The following is a 23,460-nucleotide window of genomic DNA, read 5'->3' as shown; positions in this document are numbered from 1 at the left end:
AGCTATCTCACCCAAAAGCCTTGCAGAACCAACAGACCCAAGGCAGGTAGTGCAGGGAGCCAGCGAATGATGGGTTTGAGCCTCTGAGGGCATCAGACTGACAAAGCAGCTCCTGCTCCTTAGACCACATCAAGGCCATTTTGACACTGGACAGAGCAACAGGCCCCGAGACAGAGCTACAGCCAACAAACCTCACAGGAGCCTCAGGGATGCTTGGCACCAAGATCCCCTCTTGACAAACCCATCACTGAACCCCCCTGAGCTGTGCCGGTCCCTCCTGTGCCCAGTGATGATACAGCTGGACATCAGGAGTCTGTCCTGAGCCAAATCCCACCCAGGAGCCCCTGGGAGAGGGTTCATATTGAAGAGTTGCTTCTGTTGGTGGTCCCATGGATAGTCAATGTCCTGTTTTATCCCTGGGTACACAGCTGAGCAGCTGGCTGGCAGAAAAACATCCAACATAGGGAACATGAGGTGCCACGCTACACGGGATGGAGAGCACTGCCACTTAGAGCCCACCTTTACTCTGCCACAGCGATGCAGCATGGAGCCTCGGCGCGGCACGCTCGGACACGGCTCAGCCTCAGCACGCTGCCACAGATGACCAAAAGGAGGGTTTATGTAAAAACCTGTGTGTGCTGCAGGTAGGACAGCCTTCTACTGAGCCAAGAAACCTAGCAAAGGCCGGGAAGCTGGGACTGAAGCCAATGGTGAAGACCAGAATCTGGCTGATTGCTGACTGCTGCGATTGCTTATCGCTCGGCTTGATGCCTGGCTTGCTGAGAGCTGGCCTCTCTGTTCAGCTGTACCTACCTTCCATGAAAGGATTCTGTGCCTGGACAAACCAGGAGGTGCAGCAAAAGAGGCTTCTGTGACCTTCAAGAGAAATTGCTGTGTTAAGTTGGGACCTCAGGCACTTGGCACTGAATTCCACTCAGCCCAAATGCTCATTTTCTCTCTCCTTCCTCAGCCAAGTCGCTGTGTCTCCAGTCCAAGGCTGCAGTCGCTGGGGAGAACGCTGCCCCACTCCTTCTCCTTTGCTGATCCGTGGCAGCGGCTCTGGCACCGAGTTCTTGAGATTCCTGGGTTTGTCCCACTCCTCTCCATCACTCCAATGCCTTGTTAGCAGGGTTAAACTCAAGAAAGGAGCCAAGCTCGTTACCTAAAGTACAAAGCGCTTCTGTCACAGAAACCCTGGGCCATCCAGGACCATCCTGTGCCCTCTGCTGTGCTCCCTCAGCTGCCCTGGCCAGGAACCCCCCAAAGCTCAGAACTGGACACAGACATCCCAGGATCAAAAAGCTGGATGGGAGCCATGCTGGACAGGGTCACTTCAAAGACCAGTGGGAAGAATCCCAAGCCAGCAGCATCGCCCAAGACCTCATAACCTGGCATGTCTGGTTGTGTCCCCTTGCTGCTCTCCATGCTGAAGGAAACTGGTGGATGTGCTGAAGTTGCTTATTCCTCCTGCCTCTGCTTGACAGCTCTTCCACTGGCACAAGAAGCAGGGATGAAAGTCTAACCAGAATGAATAGACCTGTTTTCCTGGGTCAGGGAATTAACTCGGATGCTCTGCAGAAGTTCTCTTGTTGGAGGCAAACACAACTGGGATGACTCTCCAGCTTCAAGGCACAATGACAGTGGACATGAAAAGTGCTTGTCCAGTTCTTCAGAGATGTTATAATCCTTTTTATTGCGTGGCTGTTGGAAGGGCACATCACAGTGGGCTCAGGTACTTACCACATCCTTGGGTTTTTGCAAAAGCCACTGGAAACACGGTAGTAGAGATACTTTCTCATTGCACCACTTATTTATTCTATTCACTGAAGGCCACTTTGGTTCAGTGCAGCAGGAACACAGCAGGGAGTGAAGAGGCCTCGAGGATCTAAAAGCTCATTTCCAGCTGGTGCACAGGCTCCTTTAGCATGTGTCTCCAGGATGTCACCTGGGACGATGTAAGAGCATGTCAAACCTCCAGCAGTGCTTCTCCTTTTGCACACCTTGGCTTCCATCAGCCTGCAGCTCCGGACCACCCCAACCAGAGGCTGTGTGCAACAGCTCCTCCAGACACCTTCTCCCATCAGCTGCAATGTAACGTTTCAGGACCGACACTAGAGGACACCAATTTGTCTTTTTACTCCACGGATGGTGTGTGGAGTGATCTGCCCAGCTGAAGAACCAGCACAAACTGCTGCTGTCTGCTCTTTCTCCTGAAGGACATAGGCCTGTGATGCTCTGGATGTAAAGGTCGTGATCTGTTCAGTGAACAAGGAGCTTGGAATTTAGCCACATCCAGCCCTTTTTCCTCCCCTTTCTGCCTAGCACATCCACACTTATTTTCTCCCCTGTGGAAGAACAAGCAAGCCCTTACAGTAAAACTCCACCAGCTACAGACTGCAGCAGAAGATGCAGCCCAAGCCTGTGGTCCTTTCAAAGATGGATGCTCGGCACATATGTGAAGCTTCAAATAGACACATAAAAGCTGGAACCTCTTCCAGGGTGTCAGGAAATCGTTGGGGTCCATGCACCCTGCTGGGACAGCTCTCAGACAGGGTGATCCTTCCTTCTTCAAGGGGCTTGGTCCCACCCAGGCCAGGCTCAAAGGGAATGAAAGTGCAGGGCACAGGGCAAAGGGGGCATTGGGCATTCTGTGAATATGTGTGTTGCAGTAGTGTGAGATGATGTAATGCTGCCAAACCCACCAAGTTTTAGGTGTACTTAGGGGGCCAAACACGCTGCTCCCCGCTGCGCAGTGCTCCCCACTCCACAGTGCTCCCCACTCCACAGTGCTCCCCACTCCACAGTGCTCCCCGCTCGCCCCATGCTCGCAGGGCATCCAAGCCGTGGTGGGCGAGCTGTCCATCGAAGCACAGCCACCAGCACAGGGCTGTGAAGGAGCAGCTGGTGGCAGCTGTCTCATGACAGACACCTCGTGACAGCAAGCCATGCCGCACCATTTCCCTGGGAAGCAGATTCCTCTTTGCTGCCATCTATTCCAGGCTGGCTTTTAGTGACAGAACCTTCCAGAACATGCTTTAGGAAGGGAGCAGCACAGAAATACAATCCCGCTGTGGTTTGTCCTGCCTCAGAGCGTGTGAGAGGTCCCAAAGCCAGCTTTGTCTTCTTACCCATCTGGAGGGAACCGGCGGGGCTTGGCTCGGGCTGCAGGCTATTCAGAGCACAGAGGGTCAGCACACTGAAACTCATCGATGCCACAAAAGGTTAGTTTGGGAAAGGGGTTAAGGAGAACGGCTTTCACACTTCTCTGACCAAACAGCACAACGAATTAGACATGGGTGCAACCAGATGAGTGCTAACAGGACAGATTTATTAGTATTTCCTCTCCAGAGGGACGTGGACGTCGCCGTTCTGACTGTGTAAAGGAACAGAGGTAGCACAGGTCCCTTCCCACGTACACCTTGAACATCCTGCTGCTGGGTGACAGACCCCCACGGTGTTAAAACAAAGCATAACAAGCAGAATAGAGTGAAGAGATTATTCCCTACCTTCATCTCCTCTTCCATCTCTGAGAGTTTCCTCTCCAGGGCTCGCTTCTCCTGTTTGCAAGGTAGTCATAACAAACACGGTCACAAGGGTTGAGAGGAAAAACTTCAAGAGAACATTTGCTTTTAAAGAAAAACCAGGCTTGTAGGAGCATTCACTGAAAAGCATCTCAAAGCAACACAAGGGTTACAACCAGGAGCTGCTCACAATGGGAGAGGTAAACCCACAGGTGATATGCACTTTGCCTGTTTCAGCAGATCCTGAGCTCTCTTCATGCCCCTTTCCATCAAACCACCCAAAGCAGCTTTAGTTTATAAGGATCAAGGATATTTTAATGTGTGAACAGACCCACAGTCTCTAAGCATGACACAACCCAACCCACTGGTCTGCAGCTTCTATAGCAAAAGGAACTGGAACTGAGCTGAGCTGCAATGGGATGAGAAGAGTCTCAGGCACTGCAAAGGTCAGAACACAATTATCACTGAGGTCTGCTCCACAAGGCTAGAGTGTAACTTATCTCTTAATTAAGAAATGACTATGCCTTGCAGAGTGACACAAGGCAAAGATTGCAACTCAGAAGAAAGCAGAGACACGTACCCTTTTCTCCATCTCCAGCATGCTGGACCGGTCAGAAGTTTTCTCCTGTTTCTGCTATGTAAATTAAAAATAGAAAGCAATTAAAACTGAGGGGCATTCACAGGGTGCTGCAAAAAGGCCTTAGATAGCCTACAGGTGCCTGGAGAAGCAGTGGGCTTTAAAGAATCACAGAATCGTAAGGGTTGGAGGGACCTCCAGAGGTCAGAGAAGAACAGAATCCCAGACTGGTCTGGGTTGGAAGAGACCCCAAGGATCACAGAGCTCCAACCCCCTGCCACAGGCAGGGCCACCAACCTCCAGGCCTGGAGCTACACAAGGTTGCCCAGGGCCCCATCCAATCTGGCCTTGAACACCCCCAGGGATGGGGCACCCACCCCCTGTCTGGGCAGCCTGTTCCAGCCCCTCACCACTCTCTCCTCCCCTGCCAAAGCAGGGTCCCTAGGACAGGTCACACAGATCAGCATCCAGACGGGGCTGGAATCTCTCCAAAGAAGGAGACTCCACAACAAATCACACATGCTTATTTTGGCACAAAATAACCACCTCCTCTGGAGCCCCTTCCCTCCAATGAGCTAAATCCTTTCCCTTGTTGGGACATTCCCTGGCTTGTTGTGGGCTGGTGCTCAGCTGCCCCCAGCCTAGGGGAGGGTCTGTCCCTTACCTGGGCTGCTTTCTCCAACTTGGATTTGATGTCGGCCAACTCGAGCTGGGCTTCCTGCAGTTTCGACTTTAGCTTTTGGTTCTCAGACAGGGCACTCTCATACAACTGAAATACAGAGCAGAAGGTCTGGGTTAAACCACGAGGCCCCACAGACACTGAAAAGGGGCTGCCCATTTCCCCATGCATCCCATACTTAAGATATTTATAAACATGAATAAGTTCTCCCTTAGTCTTCCCCTCTCCAGGCTGAACAGCCCCAGCTCACTCAGCCTTCATCATCTCCGTAGCCTCCTCTGGACTCTCTCCAGGAGATCCCTGCCTGTTTTATCCCAGGGAGCCCAGAACTGGACACAACACTCCAGGTGGGGCCTGAGCAGGGCAGAGCAGAGGGGGAGGATCCCCTCCTGTGACCTGCTGGCCACTGTCCTCCTGATACACCGCAGGATCCCGTTGTCTCTCTCAGCCCCCAGGACACACTGCTGGCTCATGGCCACCTTGTCACTCACCAGGACCCCCAGGTCCTTCTCTGCAGAGCTCCTCTCCAGCAGCTCATCCCCCAGCCTGTACTGATTCAAGTGGTTATTTCTTCCCAGGTGCCAGACTCTCCACTTGCTTTTGTAGAACATCATGTGGAAAATAAAACTCTTACTCTTTCTCCCCCAAGACTCCCTGTGCAGGTTTCTGCAGCCTCCTTGGTGTGTGAGGTGACAATACTACATTAACCCCCCCCCCTACCTTCTTATAGTCCCTGTTGCTCTCCTCTTCTGCTCTGCTGCTGAGGGCAGCTAGCCGGTTCTCCCTCCGCGTGTAGGCACTGGAGCGGCTGGAAGCTCGATCGCTGTAGGACTCGCTGCCAGTGGGGTTTGTAGCTGCTTCCAACCTGAAACGTGATGAAGATGTAGCACTGTGGAGCTGCTGTTTCTTGGGGACAGGGAGCAGGAGCCTGTCCACCCGAGCACAGGCGCTGGCACGGCCGAGAGCACCCTCCATCCACCCCGCAGGACGGTGTCACCACACAAGCGGCCACCCCCCAGCTTTTAAACTGGGATAAAATCCAGCAGGCATCAGCCCAAATGGGATGTAATTTCCCAAGAAGTCCTTGGCTTCATGGTGGGAACGGGCTCTGCTTCCAATAGGGCACAGGAGGTGCTGTTAAATAATTAGGGGAGGGAAAGGTGAATGCAAACTGGCCCAGGAGCTGAGTCAAGTCAGCTCATGGTGTTGAAGGGAAGGACCAAGGAACCCCAAAGCCATACAAAACCAGGCTGTCACTAAAAATTAAATAGAAAAACAACAACAAAAAATATGAAATTCTTACCTGGAAAGTCTTTCATGCTGAAGGGGGAAAAAAAAAAGAAAAAGGGAATTAATAAGGAGGAGATGTCAAGGTTCCATTCAAGCACTGCAGAGCTACTGGGCAGCAGCAATCTCCCACCTTCCACAGCAGTGCTCGGCTCTCAAGATGTGAGCAGCTTTATTACCCCCCATGCTCAAACTGGGAATCCCAGCTCCCTGCCTGAATCCCTTCAGATTCTCCAGAGCATTTTAGATTTCTTTTCTTTTGCTGACCCAAGCCCTGCTGCACCTTGTTTCTCAAACCCCAGTCTCAAGAGCTGAAATCCACTCCTTTGAGTCCAGACTGATGTATTGCTTCCTGCTTTAAAGCAAATTGTTCTTCCTGACTTTGATCACCATGCTGTGCATGGTGTGGGGGGGGAGGGATTAAGGGAGGATGGCATGCAGAGCTCACTGCCTGCGCTGAGCCCCATGGAACTTCAACTGGCACTTCTTCTCCATGGCCAAGTAGGGAAAGCTCAGGAAGGTGCCTGAGGAAGGGAGGGACACCCTTCACACCGGCCCAAAAGCTGGCTTAGCTGAACCACACATTAGGTTCCTCTTTCCCCATCAACACCCAACCTCTGTGCTGCCATCCTCAACGCCGCAGCCATCGGTGCCTATAGACCAAAGATGATGTGGGACAACCAACACATAGAGGAGGCAGCAGAGAAGTTTTGCTTGGCCTTGTAACACCCTGAGGGGCTGTGGCTGTGGCAAACCATGGCTGGAACGCAGTTCTCTGGACTGGAAAGTGCTTTCCTACAGCTGCTGGAGTGAAGTGGTAACAGCGCAGTGCCCATGGGATGCTCCTTCCTGCCCCACCACCTCTCCTGTGAGGCTTCTCTTTGTCTGGCAAATGCTGACTCAGATTCGAGGTGCAGCCAAACACTTCTTCAGTCCCTGGAACTGGAAACTGAGCCAGATATTCCCCTGCCACTTTTACTGGCAGTGTCACTTCTCTAAGGGGACACACAGCACCCACAGGCGCTTCCAGTTATTCCCCTAAATCCTTCTGAGCGAGTGTGAGAGCCAATGCAGCAGGGATGCAACAGAGAAGATGAGGGGTTGGCTTTTGGTGCTCAGACTCACTCCTGCTGGAGCTCGTGCTGGCTGGACACACCAGTACATGCAGTACCACACACCTTGCTGGGGGCCCCTGGCTGACCATCTGGCACCCCATGATGGAAGGCCTCAAGCTCCTTCTCCTGCCTGGCACCCAGGGGATGCCTCTGGTTACTGGGCAGGTACCTGTCAGCAGCTGAACTAGGTCAGCCCACGGTGTGGAGAATGGGGGTAGCTGAGTGACCCCACAATCTCACCACTCAAAGCCAGAGGCGCAGAGGGATGGGGCCCAGAGCAGCACAGACTGTGCCCAGCCTGGCTGCAACGCTGCCCTCAGCTCGGCAGGACACAGGACCTGAACACGTAGGATGTTACCTCCTCCTTAAGGCTTAAACTCAGCCCACCCTGGTGTAACCTGTGCCTTGAGCCCAGATTAAGGGCAGGAGCCTCCCTGAGGAACCTGTGACCTGTGCTAGTGCTGCAACCCAGCTCTGCTCTGCGATGCGAGACGCTGGGATTCCACCAGTAACCAAGACACAGCCTGAAGAATCCCAGGACATCTGCAGCCTCACGGATGGGCAGCACATTCAGCCAGAGCTGCAGACCACAAAGCTCAGATGGATGAGTGTCACACATGTTCCCTAGAACATGCTCCTGCTGGCAGGACCACCTGCAGCTGGGCTCCCACAGCAGGTCCAGGTGCCAGCCCTGCTGCAGGGATGGTCACCAAAGCTCCGGAACCCCCCTCTCCACACACCAGCCGCTTGCTTTGCACCCTATGAGTAATAAATCACCCCAGGGAGACAGCAGACAGCTTTCCACCAAGCTAAGCCCTGCTGTGCTTCCACAAGTCATGTCAGGTGCTGCTGGAAAGCTTCTGATGGGGCCAAACACCCAGCTTGTCCACACACCTGTGGCTTGGACCACTCTCTGTAGGGAGCTCAAAGCCAGTGGTTGGGAAGCAGTTTCCATACGCCTGGTCCCTGGCACAGGCTATCATTAGGACAATTTCCCATCTTCACCCACAAACATGCTGGCTGATGTCTTCATGGTCTGGTGTTAGCCAGACCCAACATTTACCTCTTAAAACGCTCAGCTGCCTTACAGCTCCCTTTTAATTTTGGCCAATGACCCAACCTCCCGTGCTGAGTGGGAGAGGGGAATTACCAAGTGATTAACGAGCCTCTCAGTGAAAGTGATTCGTGCACTTCATGCTAATCCCCTTCAGCAAGGGCTTTTCTTCCCAGGACAAACGGCCAGGCCACTAATCCACTTAATATCAAGCTTGGGTTTCTTTCAACAAACACACCTGCTGATGTGTTTAAACAGTGCTGAGAAAGTCCACCCGTGGCTGGGCAAGGCAACGTGGGAACCAAGCAACAGGAGCTGGGCAGGTTCCTGACCAGCCTGGGCACTCGCCCAGGAGGGGAAAATCCTTTCATTTCTAAATGTTTTTTTTCTTTTTCCTCCAAAGAAACTCAACTTCCATAGGTAGAGAACTGGGGGTGCTGCTGCAAAGGAAGGGAGGGATGAGAAAAGCCTGTGCTGGCAACTCTGCATCACTTTCCTGGAGAAGCTCGTGGCAGGGACCGGTGGGTTCTTTGCTGGGTGAGAAACTGGCTGGATGGCTGAACCCTGAGAGTTGTGGTGAAAGGAGTTAAAACTGGGGTGTGGCTGGTCACAAGTCTTGTTTAATGCCTTATGGATGCCCTGGATTAGGGGATCGAGCGTGCCCTCAGCGAGTCTGCAGGCAACATGGTCAGGCAGGAGTATGGATCTGCTCGAGGGTAGGAAAGCAGATCCCTGCAGAGGGATCTGGACAGGCTGGATTGATGGGCTGAGGCCAACTGGATGAGGTTTAACAAAGCCACAGGCCAGGTCCTGCACTTGGCCCAAAACAGCCCCAGTAGCACTACAGGCTGGTGCAGAGGGGCTGGAGAGCTGCCTGGCAGAGACCTGGGGGTGTTGGTCAGCAGCCAGCTGAACACGAGCCAGCAGCATGCCTGGGTGGCCAAAGGCATCCTGGCTGGTGTCAGCAGTGGTGTGGCCAGCAGGACCAGGGCAGGGACTGTCCCCTGGCCTGGGCACTGGTGGGGCTGCCCCTCGAGTGCTGGGTTTGGGCCCCTCTCTACCAGAAGGGTGTTGAGGGGATGGAGCGGGTCCAGAGGGCAGTGGAGTGGGGAAGGGGCTGGAGCACAAGTCTGATTGATGGGCAGCAGCTGAGGGACCTGGAGTTGTTCAGCCTGGAGCAGGCTGAGGGGAGACCTGATGGCTCTCTACAGCTACCTGGAAGGAGGGTGTAGTGGTGAGACTGGTCTCTTCTCCCAGTAACAAGGAATAGGAGAGGAGATGGTCTCAAGTTGCATCAGGGGAGGTTTACATGGGATAACAGGAAACATTTCTTCACCAAAAGAGTGGCCAGGCATTGGACCAGGCTGCCCAGAGAGGTGCTGGGGTCCCTGGAGGGGTTCAAAACATGGCTAGATCTGGCACTCCAGGACATGGGTTATTTGACTTGGAGGTGTTGGACAGATGTTTGACCTTGATGATCTTAGAGGTCTTTTCCAACCTTAAAGATTCTGAGATTCAATAGAAGGACTCCAGTGTCTTGCAGGAACAGGACAGAGCTACAGGAAGTCCCCATGTTTGCAGGTTTTGGGAGAGCTGGCCTCTTTCCCTCACCCTTCAATTTTTTGGGTGTCCTATTCACGTTCTTTCAGATACAAGTGGCATTTTCAAGACAAAGATGATTAATGTTGAGAGGAACTGGATCAAGGCTGAGGTCTGGAGAGTGGAGCCTCAACGAGATGTTCAGCAGCTACGGGAGGTGTCCCTGCCATAATGAAAGCTGAAGAGCAGGTTTCATCGGTGGATCCAGTCTTCTACTTGCTGCTGCCTTCAGAGAAGCAGGGAAGGTTCATTTAATTTGTCTGAAATCAATTTCTGGCTCAATATTTTCCTGGGTTTTGCACCACAGGCCAGTGTTCCTGCTGGCAGCTGCAGGAGCAGCTTAGTCAGTCGATTTTGGTTTGTTCTTCAGTAACAATGGAGGAGGGGAAAAATTAGTGAAAAAAAATATATTTCCCTTTTGTACCTTCTGAAAAAGGCTTCAACTAGAAGAGGTGGATGAAAAGGAGCAGCTCTCAGCAGCTCTCTCTACTCTGCCCTCATGAGGCCCCAGCTGGAGTCCTGTGGCCAGAGCTGGGGCCCCAGTACAAGAAAGATGTGGGACTGGTGGAGAGGGGTCAGAGGAGCCACGAGGATGCTCAGAGGGCTGGAGCAGTTCCCCTATGGAGAGAGGCTGAGGGAGCTGGGCTGGTTCAGCCTGGAGAAGAGAAGGCTGTGGGGGGACCTCATTGCAGCCTTCCCATCCCTGAAGGGAGCAGAGGAACAGGAGGGGAATGGGCTTGTTAAAGGGCAGAGAGAGCAGGGGAGATACTCACTGAAACCTCAGCAGCATCAGCTGGCTCATGGCACTGCATATGCCAGGAGTGAGGGAAGTCAGTTGCGCTCAGAGACACTGTCCTGGAGCTGCAAACTCTGAGGTCAGAGCCAGAAGGACAAAGCTCCCCCTCCTGATATGCAAATCCTCTGAGGAGCAGCTGAGGGAGCTGGGGGTGTTGAGCCTGGAGAAGAGGAGGCTGAGGGGAGACCTTCTCACCCCTCCACTGCCCTGCCAGGAGGGTGCAGAGAGGTGGGCGATGGTCTCTTCAGCCAGGGGACAGCAGATGGGACAAGGGGCAATGGGCTCAAGCTGCCCCAGGGCAGGGTCAGAGCTGATGGGAGGGAAAAGTTCTTCCCTGGCAGAGTTGTCAGGGCCTGGCACAGGCTGCCCAGGGAGGGGGCTGAGTCCCCACCCCTGGGGGTGTTTAACAGGTGGGTAGATGAGGTGCTGAGGGATCTGGGTCAGCACAGGACAAGGGACAGTTGGACTTGATGGTCTTAAAGGGCTTTTTCAACCTGGGGATCCTGTGATTCTCTTCATGGATTCACAGGGACCTCCAGAGATCATAAAGTCCAACCCCCCAACTTCTGGAAAGGGAAGTAAACAGAGGGACACAAAAGCTGAGGCACCAGCTGTGCACTCACTGGCTACACTGGTGCAAGGAGAGGCTTTCCTTCAGGATTTCTTCTGAATTAAACCCTGCACGATGTGCTCTGGTTCCAAAGGGGATGCCAAGAACCTGCTCCACCGACTATACGAACGCGTTGGGATTTCTCTCTTGCCCTGGCAGATCTGGAACAGCAGTGCCAGCTCTGCACCAGCTCCTTCATTTCCCTTGGGAGGAAGAGTTTGACTTGAAACATTAACAGGGAAGCACTGAGGGCTGTGAAATTATCCTTCCTGCAGCCTGAACAGGGTCACATCGCTGCAGGGTCTGGGGCAGGGGAGGACCCCAGGGACAAGCGAGGCGCGGGAGGCGGCTGTCCTCATTTGGAAACCGGCACGGCAGCCAGAGCGGAGCCGAGACCCCGGCACCCCTGCCATGAGCATGCAGCCACCCAAGGAGATGGTGTTTAATGGAGAACCTAAAAGCACAGAGCACTTGCAGGCTGTTGGTAGAGCTCAGCTCTTTGAGCTCTCACCATCCTTCCTCCTGTCTGACTTGCTGGGGGTGCCAGTGGCCTCCAGCTACTTTTGCCAGCCCTCCCAGAGTTGGTGATGATCCAACCCAGCCAGGCTGGGAAAACACAGCACATCTGAGATGGGACCTGAGGAACTGCCAAGGGCATCAGACTGGGCTGATCATCCTTCTGAGCTGCCCAATTCTTACTGGACTGATGGGGGTGGGTCCCAAGGAAAGGCCAGAGGTAGGTACCAGCCACGGGATCACAAAATCACAGACTCACAGGGGTTGGAAGGGACCTGGAGAGCTCCTGGGGTCCAACCCCCCTGCCAAAGCAGCTCCCCAGCTCATATTGCACAGGGCAGCATCCAGATGGGGCTGGAATCTCTCCAGAGATGGAGACTCCACACCCCCTGGGCAGCCTGTCCCAGGGCTCCCTCACCCTCACTGGGGAAAAGTCCTTCCCCATGTTGGTGTGGAACCCCCTGTGCTCCAACTTGCAGCCATTGCCCCTTGTCCTGTCTCCACAGGCACTGAAAAGGGGCTGCCCATTCCCCCTGCATCCCATACTGAAGATATTGATAACCATTAATAAGGTCCCCCCCTTAGTCTTCTTCTCTCCAGGCTGAACAGCCCCAGCTCACTCAGCCTTTCCTCACAGGGGAGATGCTCCAGGCCCTTCATCATCTTTGTAGCCTCCTCTGGACTCTCTCCAGGAGATCCCTATCTTTTGTATCCCAGGGAGCCCAGAACTGGACACATCAGTGCTGTGCCAGGAACACCACATGCTTTCCATCCAAGAAACATTCTGGGACCGTGGAAGGGCTGGAGCCTTCCCTGAAAATCTCAGAAACTTCTGCAGCTGTTGGGAGCTCAGGAAAGAACCATTAAAACCAAATTCCTGGTGGAAGGTTTCGCTCAAACTCAGCCCTGAAACACGGTGCCAAGAAGGGGGATCGGTCTCTGCTCTGGCCAAGTCAGAAACTGGTCTAATTGCTTCCACTCGCCTTCTGCTGCGGCTGGGATCTGACCCAGCAGAGGCAGAAAAGGTCTATTTACATAATGTCTATTTACATTGGTTTCATAAAAAAAAGAAAAGAAAGAAAAAATAGATGTTTTGGGAACATTTTCTGCTGCTTTATCCCTGCCTGGAAACCTCAGGCAAATGTGGACTATGTAAGGAGAGTTCTCAAGGAGTCTATTCTTGTGTGTGTTGTCCCAGAGATCTGACCGATGCTCCTGACTAAATAACCACTGTTTAAAGAGGGCCTGGAGCACAGCTCCAGCCCTGCCACCCTCCTGTTTCCTAATCAAGAGGGGAAGTTTTAGGAGCCTCTTGAATTTTATTCTTGTGTTAGTAAATATCCTCCCTGCGGGTCCTGTTTGTTTTGGAAATTAAAAGGCAGCTGCTTTCAGGGTCAGTTCTTCACCTTCCACACCAAAGCCACCCTGTCCCTGCAGTGACATCGCTCTGCTGCTCCTACCCTTCCCTGTGTGAGGGTGGCCTCACTGCTGGACATGCAGAAGATTTCCTGGAGCCAGAGGAGGATGAGGAAGGAGGAAAAGCAATGAGGAAGGCTGCCTGGGATAACATCAGAGACATCCCCATCGGGGCCAGCTCACAGAATCACAGAATCAGCAGGTTGGAAAAGCCCTTTAAGACCATCAAGTCCAACTGTCCCTGTCCTGTGCTGACCCAGATCCCTCAGTACCTCATCTACCCACCTGCTAAACACCCCCAGGGGTGGGGTCTCAGCCCCCTCCCTGGGCAGCCTGTGCCAGGCCCTGACAACTCTGCCAGGGAAGAACTTTTCCCTCCCATCTGCTCTGACCCTGCCCTGGAGCAGCTTGAGCCCATTGCCCCTTGTCCCATCTCCTGTCCCCTGGCTGAAGAGACCATCGCCCACCTCTCTGCAACCTCCTGGCAGGGCAGGGGAGGGGTGAGAAGGTCTCCCCTCAGCCTCCTCTTCTCCAGGCTCAACACCCCCAGCTCCCTCAGCTGCTCCTCAGAGGATTTGCCCTCCAGCCCCTTCCCCAGCCTGGTTGCCCTTCTCTGGACTCGCTCCAGGACCTCCACGTCCTTCTCATGGTGAGGAGCCCAGAACTGGACCCAGCACTCAAGGTGCAGCCTCCCCAGTGCCCAGTCCAGGGGCACAATCCCCTCCCCAGCCCTATGGCCACACTGGGTCTGACACAAGCCAGGATGCCGTTGGCCTCCCTGCCCCCCCGGGCACCCTGCTGGCTCATGGTCAGTCACAGTCACCCAACACCCCCAGGTCCTTCTCCAGGCACCTTTCCAGCTGCTCTGCCCCAACCTGGAGCAGCACTGCTCGGGGTTGTTACATCCCATGGGCAGGACTCTGCCCTTGGCATTATTAAACCTCAGGCTGATGTTCTCCTCCAGCACATTCCTCTTGCCAGGCAGGTAACGGTTGGGGTCAATACTCAGAAGGTCTGGTTGAACTCCACTTTTGGTGCAGTTCTTAGGGGCTGCTGCCTCCCTCAGAAAGCAGCTCTGCTGCCCTGCAAGCTGTGGTGCTGTGGTGTGTGAGCTGCTGCTGTTGTGATGCACAGTGCTGCTCCCAGCTCAGGTTTGCCTTTGTGCAATGCAAAGGCTCCAAAATCCCACCGATATGATTAATAACCCAGCACAGCCAAACCACCTCCATCTAACCTCCAGCTCCCAAAAGGCTCAGGCAAAATATGTTTTCACAAGCTATAAATCAATAAACTTTACTTAATAAAAACTGCCATTACTGATGCATAACATTAAGAGGCTCTGGGTGATGGAAAGGCAGCTCCTCAGCAGGTCACAGCGCTTTCGGTGCAGCCAGCATCAGAAACACCTACAGCTGTGAGGGTCTGACAACTGCATCTCCCACCATCCCTGACACATCTGCCTGTTCTGTACATTGGTCTGTGTGACAGCCAGCCTGTGCCTCAGTTTCCCCTGTCTCTCGCAAGGCCTGCTGGCTGGGCAGAGCCTGCACTTAATTCCCACTGTCTCCTGGGGATTAAATTCCCCACGTTACAACATCGAGTAGTTTAATTTATCAAAGGCCACGGTTCAGAAACCCAGGTTTGGGGCTGTTATTTTCTTCCTTCTTTTCTAAGGGATCAAATTTTATCGGGGATCAACTTTGTTTTGCAAAGGCCCATGGCCTGAGCCCAAACTCTCCAGACACGAGGACACAAAAGCTGGATGGCTAAGAAGAGAACTGTTGGAGAGGGTTCAGAGGAGCCACAGAGATGATTAGAGGGCTGGAGCAGCTCCCCTACGGAGAGAGGCTGAGGGAGCTGGGCTGGGTCAGCCTGGAGAAGAGAAGGCTGTGGGGGGACCTCATTGCAGCCTTCCAGTCCCTGAAGGGAGCAGAGGAACAGGAGGGGAATGGGCTTGTTAAAGGGCAGAGACTGGCAGGACAAGGGGGATGGAGGGAAGCTGGAGGAGGGAAGGGTTAGATGAGATATTAGGGGGAAGTTCTTTCCAGAGAGAGTGGTGAGGGTCTGGAAGAGGCTGCCCAGAGAGGGGGTGGGTGCCTCATCCCTGGGGGTGTTCAAGGCCAGGTTGGATGGGGCCCTGGGCAACCTTGTGTAGCTCCAGGCCTGGAGGTTGGTGTCCCTGCCTGTGGCAGGGGGTTGGAGCTCTGTGATCCTTGGGGTCCCTCCCAATCCAGACCAGTCTATGATTCAGTGAAGAGAAGATACTCGCTCCTAAATCTCTCTGGTAGAATGCCACAGGTCTGCAGGCCATGGCCTCTCCATCACCTGCACAAACGCTCTGGTGGGACCTTTTCAAGCGTGACCCTCGGGTGTTTAAACACCTCTTTGGCCACCAGTTGGGATTCAAGCTGCCCAGAGCCAACCCACCCATTTTTTTGGCACAAAGCATGTGCCCAGCTCTGGTGAACATCTCCTCCAGCCAGCAGCCCCAGGGCATCCCCAGAAGGGCCACCGCAGCCGGCGCCTGCGCAGGGCAGCGGTTGGGGCTGGGGTAGGTTTGCTGACCCATCTGGATCACACGAAGCATCTCGTGCTGTTAGCATGGAGACAGTTTATATTGTGTCATCTGACCCAGCTCCAGAGCAGCTGGCGGTCAGTGACCTGAACCCAGAGCTGCTCTCATCTGCTGGAGGACCTCTGCTCCTGTTCCTCCTGCTGAACTGCAGCACCCACCCAGCAATATGGGCTCAATGAAAAGAATTCACGGTTCCTTGTAACAAGAAAAACAAAACAGGACCCAAACCAGACCCAACCAATTCCCCAAGGTCCACGTTGGACCAGCAGTGGCAGCTCCAGGGCAGGAGGCACCATCTCCCTGTCCAGCCCACAAGCATGAGACACAGCTGCTGGCAACAGCGTAGGTGCAACCCCTGGTGCCCTGGGGTATTGGATGGACAGAGCTCAGTGTCTCTTCCAGCCCTACTTCCTATGGGGTTATATTCATTTTATGAAAAACAAAGCTAAACCAGGCTCCTGCCACAGAAGCCAACACTGGTTTCCTGTCGGGCAGCTTGAAGTGGTTTGCTGCCTACAGAGTTCCCACCCGCTCCCCCCATCGCATCCTGGTTCCCATCTCACAGCACCTCCCTGTCTCAGCTGTGCCAACATGCTTGGGTTTTGTGGCTGCACCACAAGCTGACCCAAATTAAAGATACCCTCTTTCTCCTTCTCTCCTGTCCAGACTGATTCTCTGGTCTGGTGCAGCCTCAAGTTGCCCTCTGACCTTCTGGCCTCCTCTCCTGGCGACAGGCAATGGGTTCAAAAGCTGAGCCATCACCAGTGGTGCTTGACTGGCTTCTTCAAAGGCACAAATGACTGACCAGGCTGTACAAGGTCAGACTGGGAGTTTTTAAATGAGGTGGCAGCATTACATCGTGTACTTCCTTCTGATGGTCCATGAGCACTTGGACCTTTCCAGAGTTAACAGGCTCCATGCTGTGGCTTTGGCTGTGCCAATTCACTCAGCTCCTTGGGAGGGAGGAGAGCTGAAGAAAGTTCACAGAGTCACAGAATGGTTTGGGTTGGAAGGGACCTTAGAGATCATCTTGTTCCAAGCCCCTGCCATGGGCAGGGACACCCTCCCCTAGCCCAGGGTGCCTAAAGCCCCATCCAACCTGGTCTTGAACCCTGCCAGGGATCCAGGAGCAGCCACAGCTTCTCTGGGCACCCTGTGCCAGTGTTCCACTGTGCTGCTGGGACACAAGCCACTAAGCCCATGGGTCACAGCATGTGCACTGACCCATTTCATTTGGACACCCAGATGCACCCAGCGGCAGGAGCATCGTCCAGCAACTGAGTCACAGCAGGAGCATCCAACGGCTGGTGTCCTCAGAACGACAAGCAGCTCCTGATGCACTTCCAGGAATGGATGTTTACCAGAGAAAACTCAAAACCCAGCAAACAAACAGAAACCAGGAGGATTTTGTACTCATTCCCACTGAAGGGACGTGAAGCTTGAGAAATCACCAGCAATAAACAAACCCGGGTGCTGAGGAACAGCCTAAGGTTAATTGCTTTAAAGTTCAGGTTTTGGTAGCCCACATTTTTTGTGGGCTAATGGGAAGGGAGACAATGGGTTCTGCAAATACTTTGCACCCAGCCAGCAATCCAGAAAGCAGATAGCAAATGTCATGAGACAAGTTGTTTGACTCCCTTTCAATTGACGCAGCATCGTTTCTATCACAACTGGAACAAGTTCGAGCTACTAAATGGAAACCCAGGAAGAGAAGGTTTCCTGGAGAAACATTTTCACAGAATCACAGAATCCCCAGGTTGGAAAAGACCTTTAAGATCATCAAGTCCAACTGATCGCATCCCATGCTAAACCAGATCCCTCAGCACCTCATCTACCCGCCTGTTAAACACCCCCAGGGGTGGGGACTCAGCCCCCTCCCTGGGCAGCCTGTGCCAGGCCCTGACAACTCTGCCAGGGAAGAACTTTTCCCTCCCATCTGCTCTGACCCTGCCCTGGGGCAGCTTGAGCCCATTGCCCCTTGTCCCATCTCCTGCCCCCTGGCTGAAGAGACCATCGCCCACCTCTCTGCACCCTCCTGGCAGGGCAGGGGAGGGGTGAGAAGGTCTCCCCTCAGCCTCCTCTTCTCCAGGCTCAACACCCCCAGCTCCCTCAGCCGCTCCTCAGAGGATTTGCCCTCCAGCCCCTTCCCCAGCCTGGTTGCCCTTCTTTGGACTCGCTCCTCCATGTCCTTCTGATGGTGAGGAGCCCAGAACTGGACCCAGCACTCGAGGTGCAGCCTCCCCAGTGCCCAGTCCAGGGGTACAATCCCCTCCCCAGACCTATGGCCACGCTGGGTCTGACACAAGCCAGGGTGCCACTGGCCTCCCTGGTCCCCAGGGCACCCTGCTGGCTCATGGTCAGTCGCAGTCACCCAGCACCCCCAGGTCCTTCTCCAGGCACCTTTCCAGCCAGTCTCCCCCAGCCTGTAGTGCTGCAGGGGGTTGTTCTGTCCCATGTGCAGCACTCTGCCCTTGGCCTTGTTAAACCTCATCCCACTGGTCTAACACTATTCTCCAACACGCTCACAGCAGCACCCCAGCAAGCCAAATGACTCAGGAAGGTCTCAACTAACCTGAGAATAAACCAGTTACCATCAATGCCTGAAACAGGATTAAAGTGTAAAAGCACTCAGGGAGTGAAAACTGATCCTCAGGCTCATTCCTAGACAAAACTCTGTGAATCCAAGGGCATTCCCACCAAATTCTCAGCACCCCTGGACACCTCTCGCTGGTTCAGAGAAGTCAGGTTTGGTTTTATCCCCCAAATTTAAGTATGAATATCCAAACCACGATGGTTTATTTGCAGGCTGAGCCTCAGCAGCTCCAGCAGCTGACATTTACGTGACATTTACACGTCCACACCAGGAACCACTGGGTTTGCTGCTGTGGCAATCGCTGCAGTTGCTTTGTTACTCCAGTGTCACTATGGAGTGAGGGGAGGAAAGTGTATGGCTTGTAATGAGGGGATGCTCTTGCATCCCATGTTCCACTGAGTGGCTCCTTCAGAGCCTGAAAGACAGGATAAAACAGGCTGCCCAGAGAGGGGGTGGGTGCCCCATCCCTGGGGGTGTTCAGGGCCAGGTTGGATGGGGCCCTGGGCAACCTTGTGTAGCTCCAGGCCTGGAGGTTGGTGGCCCTGCCTGGGGCAGGGGGTTGGACCCAATGAGCTCTGGGGGTCCCTTCCAGACCAGTCTGTGATTCTATGATAAAACCCCGCAGTTCAGACCATGGAGAGGACTTAAATCTTTATTGCCAAGTCCTTACTGACAAAGATGCAGCTGGAAAACTCAAGCAGCAAGCAGTGAGGGTGGCTTAATGCAGGAGTGGTCTAAAATCACAGATTCACAGAATCACAGGGGTTGGAAGGGACCCCAAGCCCATCGGGTCCAGCCCCCCTGCCAAAGCAGCTCCCTAGGACAGACCACACAGGTCCAGATGGGGCTGGAATATCTCCAAAGAAGGAGACTCCAAACCCCCTGGGCAGCCTGTCCCAGGGCTCCCTCACCCTCACCAGGAAGAAGTTCTTCCCCATATTGGTGCAGAACTTCCTGTGCTCCAGCTTGAGGTCATCACCCCCTGTCCTGTCCCCACAGACAAAACCTCAGAGGCTTTTCCCTCTTGGCCAGAACAAGAAGTGTCTCAAGGAGCGAGTACCAGCCAGGGGGATGCAGGTGCTGCTGAACCAACAGCACATGCGGATGCTGACTGGGGGTTTATGCTTTGATGGTCTTTTTTACAGCAAAAAGGGACATTCTCCTTAGTCTTCATCTTCCTGCCCAACCAATACCCCATGGAGAAACACAAGGGCTGCGTAGTGCTGCAGTGAACAGCTGGCTGAGCCCAAACACAAACTGCAGGGTATTTCCTACAAAGAAAACACCTGCCCAGCATAAACAGGATTAAAGAAAGATAAAAATAAGAAAATCCAGCCCTTGTTTCCAGCCTCATCCTGTCTGTCCTGCTGTTTATTTGCTTGATCCCGTGCAATAGTTTTGACACCGTGGGTTATTGCCCTACTGCACCCATGCAGCTCCAGAGTACTGTCTTTTTAGGAAGAAAAACCTCAAAGTAAAACAGCTCGGTGCAAAGCTGAAAAGGGGCTGGCCATTTCCCCCTGCATCCCACACAGGTGGGGCCCGACCAGGGCAGAGCAGAGGGGGAGGATCCCCTCCAGTGACCTGCTGGCCACACTCCTCTTGATCCCCCCAGGATCCCATTGTCTCTCTCAGCCCCAGGGCACACTGCTGGCTCATGGCCAACCTGTCACCCACCAGGACCCCCAAGTCCTTCTCCAGCAGCTCATCCCCCAGCCTGTACTGATTCAAGTGGTTATTTCTTCCCAGATGCCAGACTCTACACTTGCTTTTACTGACCCTCATTTGGTTTCTCCCTGCCCAAAAGTAAGCAGCTCCTGCGAGATGTTTGTCGCTTGTTGATATGCATGAGGGGGGATGGAGGCAGTCTGTGGATGCAGAACACGACTGATCTGTAAAAACTCAGGTTCTGGAAAAGGTTTCAGCATAAATATCCGACTAAGAGCATGTTTGGTGATCAATACCACGGCCTCTCACGGGGCAAGGTGAGCCCAGCTGTACAAACCGACACAGCGAAGCCTCCTGAGCACACGGGGAGAGCTTCACGTTGTCTAAAGACTCCCCAGAGGTGCTCTGGCTGCAGACAGAAGGAAGCACAGACCTGGCCGGGCTCCTGGCTTAAACAGCCCCAGCCAGGGGACAATCAGCAGCCCTGGAAGCCATAGAGGCTGAAGTCCCAGATGGAGGGCAGGGACTGCTCCCACCCACACCACAGCAGCGGGTTCAAACCCCTTTTACATATCTGGGGCAGTGCTTTTCCCAGCCCAGGCTCTGTCACTTCAGGAGGAGCAGACAATGCATAGCTGGTTTGAGCAAACACCAGCGCTCAGATCAATTTAATGCTTCCATCTAAAATTAGCCTGCCTTGCAAAAACTAATTCCTCCAGGCTTTGACTCTGGCATGATAACAATTCTGGATGGAGAATGCCCATACCATGACATGGAGCAGGCAGGTTTGGTGACAGCCCTGCCCATGGCTCAGGAGGTATCAGTAAGGACATTATGAAATGTTCCCAACTTCCCAGTACCTGGGGCACGGGGACACCAGGGTTTGGGGAGGACCAGCTTGACTTGCCTCCTGCTACAGGTGGTTTTCTGCGCTTTTGTTGTTGGGATTATTAAATTACACCACGGGTCAAGCACAGCCCTGAGGGTGGAAGCCAACAAGCAAACCTCGTCCCACCAGCAGCACACACAGCACAGTTTAACAAGCTGGCCAGGTTTTGTCTCATTTCATTGGTGAGGTTTTCTTCCTGCCATTGTCTGCCTGCAGAGCAGCGTTTCTGGGACAAGCAGGGCAGGGGATAAGTGCCATCAGTAACTCCCTACAGCCACCAGTGCACAGCGTGCCGGCGCTCCAGCACCTTGCTCAAAGCCCGTTGCTGCACAGGCACCTTCCCAAGTTGTATTTAAACCATCCTCTTGCCAAAACAAACCACCACCACGGGGCTCTGAGGGCAAGACAATGAACCACCACCATGGGCTCTGCCCGGGGCACGTGCCCAGTAGGTCTCCATGAAACACAGAAAGGAAAAAGCAGCTTACTCTGAGTGTCTTTGCGATCGGGGAAGGAGAGGACGGGGGAGAGTCTGACTGAGCCTTCCTGCTGCGAGTGTAATCCTTGCTCCTGGTGTACAAGGACGACATGGCCTCTTGAACCGCGCGTCTTGGAGCGAGTCTTGCTCTCCTGTTGCTCTACGGCGCCGGGCAGGTCCTTCTTCCAAGGTCAGAACAAACTAATTAAACTTTTCACAGCTCTGGTAATTAAACCCTGCTGTTTAGGGTGTGTAATTTTAGGCATTAATCTGCTGCAGGGAGAGCTGAGGCTCCACAATGTTTCTTGTCCAAGTAGAAAAGTGTCAAGGATTCGCTGCGCTCCAGCGCCGGGCGCTGCTCTGTGCCAGCCTCACCGGCCGAGCCCCGTCCCGACTTCTCCACAAAAGGACATTTCCCCTCTCCTGGAGCGTGTGCACAGGGGCTGAACCGATTTCTCCCGAAACTTCAAGAGGCAAAAACTCCTGGCTCAAGAGAGCGAGCTAGAAAGCCCCCTGGGTTTAGCCAGACACGAAGGTTTTGCCACAAAAAAAGGGAAGAAGTAAAGAAACCACTGAGCCCTGTCTCAGTCCGGAGCGCCGCCGCGAGCTCTGCGCCGTGGCTGTGCAGAGCTGCATGCTCCAAGTGAGAAGCAAGAGCATAAATCAGGAACAAACACTGGTTTGGAAAGGGGCAGTCCAGATGAAGTTGTGTTTTGTTCCGTCCTCCTCCTCCTTCTCCTCCTCCTCCTCCTCCCGGCGCCGCTACGTTGCCCACGCTTGGGCTTCTCCTTCGTTCCCCTCCCGCTGCCTCCTGACATTCCAGATCCTGACTCGCTCCGCCAGGAATGCTGGAGGGCGGCCAGGAGCAGCGATTCGCTTTCAGCTTGGGATTTGGGCTGCCACTTGTAGGGGAAAAAAGGGGGGAAAGAAAGAGAAAGAGGAGGGGGGAAAGAAAAGAAAAGGAAAGAACTTCCCAGCTCCTGAGGCCTGGGGGGCTGCGAGTGGGGGTGGGAGGGGAACCCATGGTGCTTTGCAAAGCTTAAATGCCAGCACAAGTTGTGTGGCTGGGATGTTCTGAAGGACACGGTCTGTACCCCTAACAGGAGGACAGGCTGCTCAGAACTGTGAGAAGTTGTTGTGTACCCTCCTTCTGACTCGTTTGGGATTGAGGAGGAGGAGGGGAGAGGAGCTTGGAGGAAAGGAGGAAGGCTGGGGAGAGCTTGTACCTCTCAAGAAGTTTCCAGCTGGCTCCTTGCTGAGCTGTGCTGCTGCTGCTGCACAAACCAGCCCCCCGCTGCTCTGCCATGTCCAAGCTGAACTCAGGACAGTCTGGGTGGCTCGCTGTGAAGGCAGGGGGGTGTCCCCCATGTCCCCAGTGTCCCATCCCAGACACCCATCTGAGAAACACACTCGAACACAGGGTGGGTGCGCCGATGCCACAGCTCTCACTCAGTGCAGTCCTGCAAGCCTAAGGCTGCAAATCCACATTTTCCCTTGCTGGAAAGGCACCAGCCCAGGTGTCCGCGCTGGGCCAGCTCCAGTAAGGTGGTGTTACTGGACCAGCACCACTAAGGAATGTGTCCTCACCCAGATTCATTTGTACCCACCCAAAGCAGGTGCTGACCCATGGGAGCGGTGGCTGGAGTTACCCTGGGTGCAGCACGGGCTCTGCTCCCGCCCCACAGCCTGCCCATCACAAACACCTCCCAGCAAGCACCCAGGAGTAGCTGTACTACACAGTTTAAGAGCGTAGCCACACTTGGGTATCTGCCCCTTTCCTGTTCGCTGCGGGACGACCACGTAACGTTACTGACACGCGGAGATGGAAGGTGCTGGGCAGAGCAGCAGCACCCAGCTCTCTGCCACCCAGCATCTTCACTGCTTAGGGGCAAGGCAGCATCGCTGGGTGAGCACAGAGGGGCTGCTGGATCCTCCTTCTCTAGGAAAGTCACGCTGAGATCAGGTTTCTACTTGATCCCTCCTGATGAGGAAGGAGGGGGGTTCACTATTCCCTGACTGCAGGAAGGGGAAAGAAAAAGAGTGTGGAAGGGTCTAATTCTGCTTGGCAATGCTTCTGTACTCCCTTT

The 23,460-nt window shown here is 54.0% G+C and overlaps 1 protein-coding gene across 5 annotated transcripts in view; it reads right to left on the bottom strand.

The window, feature by feature from the left end:
* Positions 1-23,460, bottom strand: part of PPP1R12B (protein phosphatase 1 regulatory subunit 12B) — a gene marked incomplete at its 5' end in the record, with an annotated part of 124,211 nt that overhangs the window by 9,291 nt on the left and 91,460 nt on the right. For 4 of the 5 annotated variants that reach the window (XM_084275854.1, XM_084275855.1, XM_084275856.1 and 1 more), the window contains 5 exons: positions 3,507-3,557; positions 4,102-4,155; positions 4,763-4,867; positions 5,498-5,642; positions 6,081-6,097. In XM_084275854.1, the coding sequence (XP_084131980.1) occupies positions 3,507-3,557; positions 4,102-4,155; positions 4,763-4,867; positions 5,498-5,642; positions 6,081-6,097 (372 nt within the window). Of the gene's footprint in view, positions 1-3,506; positions 3,558-4,101; positions 4,156-4,762; positions 4,868-5,497; positions 5,643-6,080; positions 6,098-21,383; positions 21,533-23,460 lie in introns of those variants that run through there. The other variant, XM_084275858.1, reaches the window with a different exon arrangement.

This window comes from Gallinula chloropus (genome assembly GCF_964237585.1).
Source record: "Gallinula chloropus genome assembly, chromosome: 27".
Lineage (NCBI taxonomy): Eukaryota > Metazoa > Chordata > Aves > Gruiformes > Rallidae > Gallinula > Gallinula chloropus.
The sequence above is the reverse complement of the archived record's forward strand: the minus strand, read 5'-3'. Positions and strand labels throughout refer to the sequence as shown.